We start from the raw sequence: 14,114 nt of genomic DNA on the forward strand, positions 1-14,114 counted from the left end.
TTAAACCTGGTCGATATAAACAAGCTAGAAACTAAAATAAGAACAGATATCAAAATAGCCACAAAAAGGACATTTTCTCCATTTAGAGGCAAAAGAAAAAACACGATTAAAGGCACATCTGAACATAACGAGCTAAATAAAATTATAAAGACGAAAACGAGAGATGATCTGAGACACTACAATGAAGAACTGGTAAAAGCAGTTATTAAAAACAATAAAATATGAAAGTTCTTAAGACCACTAACGCAAAGGCACGACACAGAATACATCATTAATTAAAAGATACAAACGGAAAAACTACAGAATAAAAACTTGAGCTAATAAATATTACCAAGAATTTCCACATTACCTTATATCAAAAAACAATAATTCCAAAACTAACAGAGGCAGACAATAGAAAAATTCTTAATTTTTGATCTGAAGAATTGCCAGAAATCACTGTAGAAGAAATATAATTAGCACTATCCCAAATGAAGAATAAGAGAACACCTGGAGATCATGGTATTATAAGTGAAACCATGAATTGAATGAAACAGTTGTGGGCACAACTAAAACAAATGCTTGATACAAGGTATTATTCCAGGAACATGGCAGGACGCTTAGGTGGTTCTATTGCACAAAAAAGGTGATAAGTTAAAAATATAAATTTATCGAATAACAACTCTACTCTTACATCCATACAAATTGGTAACAATAATTATAACAAATAGGCTTACCAACCTTCTGAACAAACTGGATTCCTTAAAGACTTAAGTACAATTGAACATACGTGAATCCTGTCATTAGTAGAAATACAACGACCCTACACCTAGCTTTCATTGACTATAATAAGGCGTTCGATTCCGCAGAACTGTGGGCTATCTTCAAAGCCATAAACCATGCAAGAGTTGAGACTCGAAATATAAAGATCCACTGAAAATATATTTAACAACGCAACATCAAAAATAAAAATAGCAGAAGATCTAGAAATTAATAGAATGTCAATAAAAATGGGAGTTAGGCAGGGTTACACCATGTCTCCAAAGTTATTCACTCTTGCATTAAAAGACGTTTTCAAGATACTGAAATGGGATAGAAAGGGAATAAAAATTGACGGAAAATACCTAAACCATCTTTGTTTTTCTGATGATTTTGTGCTTATTGGTCAAGAGATCAGTGAATTACAGGATATGCTGGAAGAACTCAAAATTGCTTTAGAAAAAATAGGGATAACCAAGAACCAAAGTAAAACTTGGGTATAAAAAATGAAACCGCCGAAATTAACAGACAAAAATCCGAAAACACGTAAAACTGTCACATAAATACTAAAAGATAAAAGGTCAAGGTCGGGTGATCGAACCCGACCAGGCCATCCAATTGAACCATTTCGGCCTATCCATCATTCGGGAAACATTTGATCCAATAGCTGTCGCACTGGTCATGTAAAATATGGCGAAAATATCAAGAAGAAACGACAAAGACTATGACGAATGCTAAATGCTATAAGTTAAGAGGAACTTCTTCAAGGAGTATCGGTAAATGTCGCAAGTATTGTAAATAAAGAGCACCTCACACGCATTCACTGCAAATCGTTGAAAATATGTTCGCTTTCGTTCGAAAGATGATTTTTCCATTGCCTATTAATTCGTGTTGTGAAAATTATGAATACCATTGCGTGTGAAAATTGCTTGATCCGCAACTAAAATGTTCTTGGTACAGTTTAGGCTTAACTGTTGCTGATGTAACAACCATCATCCCTTGGAAGTAAAGCTTGTATCCGTTATACGTGAAATGGATACAGTAATTCGTGCCTTAAAATTCGCCAAAGTGTGGTTTGTAATATTCCAAATTACGTTGTATTGGATAATACGTCCGGAGAGACCTTTAAGGATAAAGATTAGCTACAGTCACTGCGTTGTGATTCCCGTATGCCATTAACATGCCCAAAAAAATCTTTATTTAAAAAATTATGCGCCTTAGTTTTAATTCTAATCGCGTGAAAAAAAACGAAATATGAACATAACTGATAGCAAAGTACTACTAGATTCACCCTGTATATACATACGCATACATGCGCAGTTTTTGAGAGCATTATCTTTCTTTGAAGATTAGTTTGGGTCTAACATTTTTTTATGTTCGTCTTTTTCAAATTTGTATCTAACTTTTTTACCACTTTTTAATCATTACCATCCGCTACCTTCGTGATACCAGTTTTTTTTTCCGACAAGTTCTAAAAAGTAGCTAAGCCATCTGTCTCGAGGCCATTAAGAACTAGCTTTATCTTTGTTGCTCATATAACCAAGTAGCAAGCAGCGAAGTAGCGCTCCTCAATACCAATAAAACTGTAAGACTTATACAAATATATCGAACTTCATAGAAACATGTTTGCCATATCCTTTCTGCCTAATTCTCTTTTAACGCTTAGTGACTTCCATTATAGCTAGAACTATATGCATACAAAAGCAATTAATTATATAAACCTAATAATTCCGCACTGCTCGAAGGACCACAACAAACGATTATTCTTCATAATGTCTACCGCAAGCGTTATGGCAATCAGTTAGCGTGTATTCTTCAATTTTTCACTTCTAAATCAACTCAAAAACGGCACCGTTTAATTTAATTCATTACGTCAAACGAAGCTAATGGATGGCTCAGCTGCGTGCCATGTCTAAACACGAATTCGCGCCCGAGACTCCCGGTTGACAAATTGCTGCTCGTAGAGTTTCGCCGTTCGAGATATAAATTCTTTGTAGCGAGACCGGCAAATAAAATATTTATTAATCCAACGAGATATTGCCGCCTGCGCCCTTTTACTAAAACATCATCATTCTGTGTTATAACTCATTCGTTTTCCAGAGTGGCATTTTATAGCTACTCCGAAACATATTTAAGATACATTTTTGAGATAAAGGAACATTTATTAAGATAAAGGAAAAAGCGTATAAAGTGATCCTGAAGGATAATTCACCATCCAAAAACTCGAAGTAGCACACACGGTGAATTTGGATTTCATCGTCCAGCAACTAGCTCTAACCATATGTTTGGTTTTTTAGTGACTGCGATGTCTCAAATTTTATTTAACCAACGTATCAGACTGATTTCTTTAACATGTTCGATATGAAGGAAAACAGTTTACGATCCTCTGGTGATAATTGCTAACTGTAGACATAACAACATAATATGTAATCTTCAAAAACAATGATTGGATACATTGAAGATAAATAAATGAGAAAATAAAAAAAATACTAAGGATGTCGACATATATACCATAATGAATACCAAGGGGAACAAAATAGTTAGAAAGACCTAGGAAGAGCTGGAAAGAACAGATGCATTAGAGACTGCATTTTCTAGGAGTCCTCCAAGAAAATCAATGGAAGTCGAGAATTAGAAAATAGAATTAAGGTACTGGATCTATTTACATCAGTTTATCAAGTTAATAAATCACTTGTCGCCCTACAATTTCGTTTATTCCACTGGCAAGATCAAAAAAGAAGAACCTAATTTTCGCCGCAATGATCAAATTATCTTTAAATAAAGGAATTACGTCCCTCGCTGTTGGGTGCGCGGCTGGCGACATTTCATTAAAGAACAATAACAAAAAAATTAATAATTTACAACGATGAATAATGAAAATTTACATCCCCGGAGCGTAGGTCGCGCGGGCGGTGTCCCTTAGTTTTCAAAAAGTAATCAGATTAAAAATGATAAAATTTGAGTGAAACTTGGGGAAATCCAATTTAACTTCTGGCAACTTTCGCAACGACTCCCGGACAACTTTATTTCTGACTGAATGGATGGCTAATCCGATTATATTAACTGCTTCAACGAGAAGTTTTTTTAAGTAATTAATTTTTTTTTTGCTTTTATTCGCGTTTAATCTTCTTTATGCGACATTAATTTATTCTGTAAAAGTTAAACGAAAATAAAATGATAAATGGAGTTTATACAAAGTTGTGACCAAGGGTAATTAACGGAAAAAATATTTAATATGGGTGATAATGGCTAATGAACTAAAATTAAAATAATGTGGATCCTAGTGGAAATGCATAATGGGCTCACATTCATAGAATTTGGTGGTAAAGCATCTATTGGAGAAGATTTTTAATTACCCATTTGTAACTCCCACAAAACCTTCATAATTGCTCTGCTCTAACCAGCTTTACTTTAAGCTTTATTCGTTAGAACTAAATAATTTTGCAACTCTTGCACAAAAGGCATAAAGCTTATAAATTCTATATTTTGCTAAGTTCCGAGACATAAAAAATTATTAGACTATAAGTATCTTTTTAATAAAAGCTTTTATCAACAATAGTCTAACTTATAGATACTACTTTATTGAAATTTATTGGATTTTTTAAGTGTACACTGATGTAAAAAACTTTGATAAACTGAAGTATAATTTTCGCTAGTTCTTATTTCAATTCTTTTGTTTAACTTGTTGTTTTCAAATACCGTAATATATGAACTATATTTTTATTGATGTTTTTTAAATCCTTTATCTACAAAAAAAAAGAAATTGCATTATGTTTTCAAGTATTTACAATATGGATTGTGAATAATATTATGTGCTTTGCATCTTTGCATATTGAGTGCTTTCCCAGTATAAGTATAAAAATTTATCGAACAGGTATTATTGGCATTTTTATTAAACTCATTTTATGTCGAAATTAGATAAAAATAAATACTTATGCGAAAAAAAGTGTTTTGTTGTGCCTGATAAAAATATTCCATTATTTCCATTCTACAATCTTGCAATAATATCATCATGAAAAGAATATGCATACACAACCTAGTAAGACTATTTTTTCGACCAAATATAGACTATGTACCTATCTATAAAAATAAGTCCAATGGCTTCTCAAGAAAACCTATCCTCTTGTCTCAAGTAAAATAATTATAATTTTTAAAGCATCTTTTGGAAGATCACTGTTATCCATACGATGTCCATTATTAATCAATGGATATTTCGACTTAGTGTGGACTCATACTGGACATCCATTGGAGGATGTGTGCCGTCTGGATTGTTAATTTGTGCAATCGTTTTGCTAGCTACTCACTGAGAGGAAAGTACAATTAAGTATTAATTAGTCATTTAAAAAATGACGGAAGTGAACAAGCAATTAAGAAAATTAAAAACACCAAACCATCAGACTAATTAATTTCCAGAGCTATACTATAAGGCCGCCGACAAACAACTCGCCTCTAAAGAATCCTAAAAAGTTTTTCCGGCCCCCTAATCGCTTATTCATCTCTGGCCGAGCCCCGTCGAGGAAACAGAAAACTGGGAAGATTAAACTTGTCTTAATAAAAGGGGGGGCTTAAATAATTCAAAGTTCCATCTCCGGATTCCCCCGGCTTCATTCTCCGGGCAAAACTTTTCCTAACTTATTTGAATCGAATTAAACCCGTCAGACTACTCGCCTTATATTTAATTTCCATCTTAACGGCAAGAACTTTGGAACGGGATATTTCTTTTTTCGGATTCGCCAACCGCGGTTTTAGTTTCTTTTATTTTCGATAGGTTTTATACATTAGTTATGACTTTTTAAAAAGTTGCTCAAATTTACTTCAGAATAATATAATGGCAGTTTAGGTGGAGTTTTCTGCTAATGAAAAATGTAAAAAAGAAGTGAAAGGACTATTGAGTTTGGCGTTTTGCCGTCGAGAGCGTTTAAAACGAGACAAACAAAAACACCTGCGACTGGTTCGGGCATTTTTCGGTTAACGATAAATCCACGAACTCGGGCCAAAAACGGGCGGCGGAAAAGCAATTAAAAGTTCTGGCCGAGTCGGCACTTAATTTTCCAGCCAAACGATCGTTTATTGGTTCGAGTTCATCATGTGCACGGCTGGATTGGGCTGACGATTCGCCGTAGAGCTTGTATCCCAGATAAACATTGTTCGGGGCTTCCGGATTAGATTGATTATCCGTCTAGACGATTAGCGTACTTTTGCGCCCATGCCGAGCAATAAAGTAATTTCTATGAACGGCATTAAAGCGGTTTTACGTCCAAGGATATTTGTTACCCGAAAGAAACCGGAGTAAATTGCCTTTTAAATTGCTTTATAATGGCCATAAATTTAATAGAGAAAAGTTATTCCAGAGATTTTTCAATCGCAGCGAATTAAAGTACTAAATTCGCGGAGACGTTCGTTTTATTAAATGAAAGAATTTTTTCTTGTTTATTAAATGGTTTGAAACAGATTTTTTTCACAAAAAAAACCTCAAATGCCAGTTACGGCCTCATAAAAATTAACGAGGCAATTTTTTTCAGACATTAGGGAGCGGCGTAGCGCAGATTTTAATAAGAGGGTCTTTTTTGCCCTATAACCAACATAATTAAATTTATCTTACCTAAGCGCTTCCTAACGCGTGTAATAAAGATTATTTTTATTGTGTGCTGACTCAGTAACAAAAAGGTTCCTTTAAATGTGAAACAAGATTTTACAGCTACAGCACGCATTTTTCGTTTTGTTAAGTGTCTCCTTTTTAAATAGCCAGAAAGTGAATTAAAACCTAAAGAAAAATCCCTATTTAGAGTTGTCACTCAAAAAGCAAAAGGTTTCATTATTTATTTAAAAGTAAATATAGGGTGAGTCTTTTTTTTATATGTAAAACAAAATAATTAAATAAGTCGGTTTTACCAAAATTAAATCAAATACAGTAGGGTCGTGAATTTCAGCACAATGATTAAGGGTTTATTACCGAGTAGGTATGTGTCTTACATTAGTTTTTCTTAATTTTGTTAAATAACTTTATATTAGGATATTTTTATTTATTACCTATTTGGATTTTTTTTTGATGAATAATGATTTAAATTATAAATAACATTTATTTTTATATACTTGCTCTAGATGCCCATTTTAATAATAATGTATAATATTGTGTATAATATTAAATAATAACCCTCAAAGAGTACAAAAAATGCACTTGCTATAAATTGATACATCGAATCAAAAAAGTTCATTTAAATTAAGCAACTTATTGCCTTGTAAAAACTGTAATAATTTAAACCTGATTCTTGAACGTACTGTATAAAATAGTAACCTTTTGCAAATGAAATAAATATTTAATAGTTGCTTTGTATAAGATATAGGTTAAATGCCTTATTGGCCAATCGATCTTTATTATTTCGACTTCACCAAAGACCTTATTTCTACTTTATTCTAATTATAAACCTTGAGTTCTTGGTCTGCTTAATGGGGCTGTCCTTTCTATCCTGGCAAGATAATTACATTATTGATGGTGGTTAATTTTAATTTTTTTCCTCATAATTGGGGTAATAGGTTTTTTTAGATTGTTTATTTAATTTCTAAGTGCTTTCTGTTTCATATAGTTAAGTTAGAGTAGCTCTTACGGCTAGACTTCGCCACTTTTCTTAACACTTTTATAAACACGTAAATTTTGTATTTAATTTTAATAAAAGACTTGGTAATACTTTTAAATTAACTCGAAAAATGAAATCATTGAGATGTTTACCGAAAAAAGTGCTGCTATGTGCACTAGGAAATGGATTATAGTAAACTAATACAGGCATTTTATTTCAGGGCTCCGATGCAAGTTCGGTGATCTTCCCTTCTGCGCCGTCGGGACGCAAACACGAATTTCCCGGTGCGCTGCCGCCGAGCCTGCCCAGTTTGCCTCATGGACCAGGAAGTAGTCCGGTACCGGCGCCGACGCCGCTCAACCTGCCGGCACCGTCGCCCGCGCCTGCGCAACAGCCACCGCATCATCCGCCGCAGGCGATACCGTCGGCTACGGTAGCGCCCGCGGTGGGCGAGGGCGCAGGTCTGGGCGGTGCCGCTCAGCCGATGGGCAGCGCCGTGCAACCGCAGGCGGCTACGGTGAAACCGGAAATTGCGCCGGCGATGCCCAGTGCTAAGGTGCCGCAGGTCCCTGTGAGTGGTCAAGGTTAGTAGTCTTTGTTTTTTTTCATTGAATTAAATTCTGTTGTCTATTGCTATTATCCTTAATAAGAAATGTTTTTGCTTACTCCGACTTCTTCGATTCGATACTCCGACCACAAGCTGCAGCCTCCAAAAACCTCTTAAAGTATTCAGCTCCAGCTCTTAAATCTTATAGATTTCTTCAACAGATGTTTAACTGACTGAAAACATTTTCGCAATTTATAAGTGGTACAGTCAGTCTAAAAGGGGCCTAAATTTGAAAAAACGGTCCCTGGTCTCATACTTTGGGAGTTGTTGAGGATACACATTCCCCGGTACACGGAGGACCTGCAAAGAAAAACATAATGACAGAGTAAGGAACTCTCAATTGCCGGAATGGTTGGAGATCGTTCTGGTCTGTAGCAAAAGCAGTTGATCAAGGATTCTGTAGATCAAAAATTCCACCATTGACTAGGGAATATGGTTCATTGACCGCAATAGAAAAGACAGACTTGCTGGGTCAAATGTTTGCATTAAATTCTACGGGAGACCCACAAGGCAAAACACAATTATCTTTGCGGTATTTACAAAGAAGCTTACCTACTACCTAGCCTTATTTACTCCCAGATTACTTTGCCGCTGTCGTAGTCATGTAGCGGGAATAGCAAACGTGGCTTCTCACCTTGGGGCTTCCTTTATTAGGAAAAGGTATGCAACCTTTTCCTGCAACAGCTTTTAATGCTTTACGAAGCTCAGATTCGTGCATCTGGGAGCTTTGCACCCAAACAAGGCCCATATCGTTTCACCTAACTATACCCACTGGATCTACTCGATAGGCATATACGACTCATAAACATTGAGTGTATTAGACGCCCAGAACGTGGCTGTATCGAGATTCCTTTTTATGAAGTGCAAGTATGTGGAATCAACTCCCAAGCAACGCCTTTTCCGAACATTACAACTTACAGAACTTAAAAGAAAAATATCAACATACACATTCGTAATACTCGTGATACTCGAATACCATAGGAAAAAAATCTTTAAATGAAACCAAAGAGGAGTTTCAACAGTTGAATTCACTCTATTTTATTACAGCCATGAAGCTAAGCCATCACTAAACGATTTCTATTATATTACGACCCCAACAATCAAAACAAACAATACCAACGCACGAAAGGCAATCAACTCGTTCAAACATATGGCCAATGAAAATAAATCTTATTTTATAAAGACCATTTGATAAGTGACTCCTACTCATTACGCTTTGAAAGATACACGGCGTGATACAAGAACTCGAGAACAAACACGATTAATCTCGAGCTGTTCAGAGCGCATAAAAAATTATCATTTGCAATGAATAACATAAATACATAATAACGTTTTATTGATCAAATAAATCAATGTGCACGGTTTGTTGGGAACACCCATATGGTGATTAGGTTAGGTGCGTTACTTAATGTGTGGGTTAGTGGCGGATAATAATAATAAATTATGTAATAATAAAAGCTTATAATTATTTCATCGAATAGTTGCGGGTCTCACAAATTTGTATTTAGCTTAACAGTAATCATATACCAGCTCTATGGAAATCCAGTTGTTTTTAATGGCTTTCTCAATCAACAACTTAACTCTCTTAAGACTTATTATATGAGCAAATATTTATTCGTTTTAGTTTTAGACTTTAGTATTGTTTCCGTATATAATACTTATAACCGTATATATGATGTTGTTGATCAGTAATTAAATAAAACTAAGGATCTCCGACTACTTTGAATACTACTAATATTTCCTTATATTTTCGTGATTGTTATTACTTATATACAGTTCATGATAGGAAGGTCAAGGAAGTTTTTGGTTCTTATATTATGTAGACATGTATATATTCGTTTTAAAAAATAATTAGACTTCTAATATTTACCAAATTTATAAATTACTGTTTGGAAATAATTATTTTCGTTAAACTCGGCATTCAGCTGATGCTGCGATATATTTAATTTTTTGAGACTCAAGTCATCTTAGTAAGTTTCTTCTATTAAAAATATTTTTATGTGTACCCGGAATTAAAAACACATGTATTATGTAGAATATAGAATAAAATATACATGTAGGCTTTATATTTCGTCCTGTAATAATGCTTGCTGTTAACTTATTGCGTTTTAAGCAGGTAAGAAAAGTCAACTATCAAAAAGTATATTTGCATTACTTAAGTAAGAAATGTGGAAATTTCCTTGTCTTAACGTAAACTTCTACAGGCTTGTGAGATTTCTTTTTAAGATAATAGTTTGTCGAACCAACGATTCTGGAAAAAAAGGTAATCCTACAACATATAATTCACATTTCTTAAAGGTATTACTTTTTAAGTCTTAAAGCGTAAAAACGGTAACTGGTTACTAGTTAAGGTATATACAACTCGCTAAAACGATCAACGTGTTGCGGCTTTTTATAAATATGTAATACCAGCATTTCCACTGAAAAATTACTGTTCCGCCACCATATAAAAACCTATATTCTCTAGATTCCTCGGCGTCGTCAGATAGGTAGTCAATTAAAAAAAGTAGCAATAACAATTACGAGTCAATCCACACATACAATGGGACGTTAAATCGAAAAAAAATGGTAAAAAGGCAACGCCGCGTACGATCGTCTAAAATGGCACTTAACGGCCAATAAAAATCATTAAAAAACTGTTTTACGAACTTATCATTATTGGCAGGCCAATAAAGTCGATTTGTATCGGTCGTAAAATTTTATTTTCTTATTTACTTGAATTTTAAACGCATTTGCAGAGAAAAAATGTAGCTCCATAATTGAAAATGCTTTTAATGCATCTATATAATTATAAAATTGTGTTGAAGATCTACAGCTGCTGTGAAAAAAGGCCAATTAAAAAACCACTTTATACTTTCTAAATTTAAACTTAAAAAAGTGTTTACTTAAGGTAATCTTCATAATTACTTAAACAAGCGGCAAGGACTAGTCATTTACATAAATAGCACGTATCTTCGTTCAGAAAAAAAATCGCTAAAAATACATTCAATATTCATATCGCGTGATTCAGCCGTAAATATGGTACTAACTTTTCCATATTTTATGGATTGGATGTAAACGTATATTATGAATTATTTATCAACGGTTTATTAAACGAATGAAAACCTGTAATTAAGATATCGAAAGTAAATTTTATAATAACCGCAATTTACGGAACGCCACTTATGTTATAATTATTTTTTGAGTTTCCACTAAGTTGCGCAAAAGCCGTAATTACGGTCTTGTTTTTTAAATGCGAAAGCTATAAAAGTAAATTATACAGATTATTTTAATGTTTTTGTTTTATTACTTGTGCAATATTTAATTTATATTTTCTCGAGTATGCTTGGTAACTAGACTCAATTAATTAATTAATTAGAATTTACTTGATTTATTGATACCAAGGACAGTCTTGGAAGTAGGATATGGATTCTCGAATGCCACTTGTTTACCAAATTTAGTATTTAAATCTGTCCTAACTTGCATGTAAAAGTTTTTCTAAATCACTTTTTTAAACCAGTTTACTATCAAATGTCGCACGAGTGTAAAACTTGTAACGGATGAGAATTTTCCTGGAAAAAAGTGATTTTGCACACGAGAAGTACAAAACCTTTTTTTACAATGGAAGAAAAGATTAAAAAAAAATAGAAATACCAAAAAAAGATAGTGCATACATGACGGGGACGATCAGAACCACCCCACATGGAAGTACTACTTGGACTGACCCGTCTGCATCATGGCATCTCGACAAACAAAGTCTGGAACTAAACTGGTTTAGAAGGTTTGCAATCATAGCACACTTGGAATCCCATCAAACCTAATGCCAAGAAAAATATTAAACCCAAGTTCATACTCGGTCTATTTCAAATCGAAGAATATGACATTGGAATCTGTGCAAGAATGCTTAAGCAAATGCAACTTGAAAACAAAACAATCAAAATCTACAGCGATAATCAGGCGGCTCTATGACTGCTAGAATCTTCTACCTGCCCGTCTAGAGCAATATGGAGCTGCAAAAACGAGCTCATACTGCTTGAAGAAAGGAAGAAAATTACTATAACATGGACACCACTAACTGGGTTTAAAGCTTGCCAAAAAAGGAGCAGAAGCCGACGTGATAGGTCCAGAACCAGCATTAGGCATTGCCTACACTACTGCAAATAACAATCACAACCCTGGTGCATAACAAAGCAAAGCGCTATTGAGGGTGATTATCAGGACACAACCATGCGAAGGCTGTCATACCGGACGCAACAAGGAAGGTAACGGGGAATAAGGGAACTTAATAAGAAGTACTTAAAAACCTTCATGGGAATGTATACCGGCCACTGCCTACTGCGCACATAAATAGGATTGGTTTGGCGGAAGTCACCGAATACAGACAGAGGTCAAGACTGCGGAGCACAGATATCAGTCCTTCCTATTCAGATGTCCGACACTAGAGAGAACCAGACAGGCTACCTCAGACGAAAGACATTAAGAATGCTTCTCCCAATCAAATTATCGAACTTTTCAAGAGCGCAGCCCTGATTAAGGAAATAATCCTTTCTGATCCACCTAACATTGTAAAACAAGTAAAAGTAAACTTCATGGCTCTGGATACTTGACTTTTAGCCAGTACTTAGATTAAAATTTAAACCTGTGAAAGTCTCTTACAGTTTCCAACTAGCTACTCAAGAACTTGATTTGTTTTTCCTTCTTTTATTTTTGACGAAACTCACTCTAATTTTACAGATATCAAGCCACCTACAACAATCTCGCAGACTTGTGCGCCACCGGCAGCGGTCGCTCCCCAGCAACCTCCGCTTTCATCGATGCCTCCAGCGACAGCTCCAGTTCCTCCACCGGCAGCTGCCCCGGCAACCCACCATCATCCATCGGCGGCCCTCGACCCTGCCGCTCATGCTGTTGGTCGAACGGACAGCCCGGCCGTTGCCACGTCAGCAAACGCTGCTGTGGCACCTACTCCCGGGCAGTACCATCATTCTTATCAGGTATTATGCTCTAGCTTACTTTGATCTTAATTTCTATAACCTTATCCTTATTTACAGCCTCTCTACACTCCATATGCTTACACCTCTAATCCTCCCTATCCTAGCTCCGTCCCTTATCCTACACCACCACCTTCGTCAACGACTGTAGCACCGTCGATTCCTCCGCAGCAAACACCTCCAATAAATACGCAATCTCCTGCTGTTACGGCGGTTCCTCTTACCGTGGTAAGTCAGCACCAGCCGACCGTGGTACCGCCTGTATCGATGGTTAGTGCTGCGACGACTCATCATCAGAGTATGGACCATTCGCCTATAGTGGCTAAACGGCCGCACTCGCCACCCAAAGTACCGATGAGTCCCAGAGGAGTGGATGCGGTTGTTAGGGAACGGGAGAGCTATAGGTAACTACTACTCTACCACTACCATACCATATCCAAGTCGCCGATGATGCGCAGACGAAATAGTGAAAGAGTCACTGACTCTGCAACAGGGATAGAAAACAATAAACCTAACACAAAATTTTAAATTTCCATGTTTTGACTGAGTTTACAATCGGCTTTACGCGTGAAATGACCCGGGAAAAATTTACTTTTTTTTAAGAAAATTAAACCGGTTATAGTCCAATAGATACAAGATTCACTGAAAATAAAAGTTTTTATTTAAAATGGTTATTTAAAAAAAAATAATTAAATATAAAATCGGCGATGTTACTTACATATTTTTTTGTCCTAAAGAAACATAAGGATTTTCTTTTTACAATGTATAATTTTTTTTTTCAGTTTACTCAATAATGTATATTTCCCCTAATAAAAATGTTTTACTTTGTTTGTACCGGACTTTTTTTATGTTAAATTGAAATGTAATTTATTTATCTAATAAATAAAAGCCAAAATAATATATTTTACAAATATAATAAATGTTTTAAAGTCAAATTTTTAAATTAAGATAGGTTGTGTCCTGTTCGACGGATAAGTTTTGTATTCCATAATGCTGCTCATGTTCCAGACAATTTACTGCTTTGTTCAAAATCTGTATCACTATCAATTCCATCTACATTAATAACAAGCTGATCCACAATAATAACTACTAATGGTTCTTTTGAAATATTTCCTTGTCAATTTTTTTCAGCATGCTCACAACGAGGTTTCCATTTGTCGGGTGAAAATTTTTAAAATTTAAAAAAAGTCATTACAGTATTCCACAACTTGATTAAAATTAAAA

The 14,114-nt window shown here is 35.0% G+C and overlaps 1 protein-coding gene across 8 annotated transcripts in view; it reads left to right on the top strand.

Moving 5' to 3' along the window:
* Positions 1–14,114, top strand: part of LOC126737937 (autism susceptibility gene 2 protein-like) — a 241,911-nt gene that overhangs the window by 208,432 nt on the left and 19,365 nt on the right. For all 8 annotated transcript variants that reach the window (XM_050443046.1, XM_050443049.1, XM_050443050.1 and 5 more), the window contains 3 exons: positions 7,534–7,897; positions 12,634–12,893; positions 12,951–13,294. In XM_050443046.1, coding sequence (XP_050299003.1) covers positions 7,534–7,897; positions 12,634–12,893; positions 12,951–13,294 — 968 coding nt within the window. The remainder of the gene's footprint in view (positions 1–7,533; positions 7,898–12,633; positions 12,894–12,950; positions 13,295–14,114) is intronic.

Source organism: Anthonomus grandis, chromosome 6 (assembly GCF_022605725.1).
Source record: "Anthonomus grandis grandis chromosome 6, icAntGran1.3, whole genome shotgun sequence".
NCBI classification, from domain to species: Eukaryota; Metazoa; Arthropoda; class Insecta; order Coleoptera; family Curculionidae; genus Anthonomus; species Anthonomus grandis.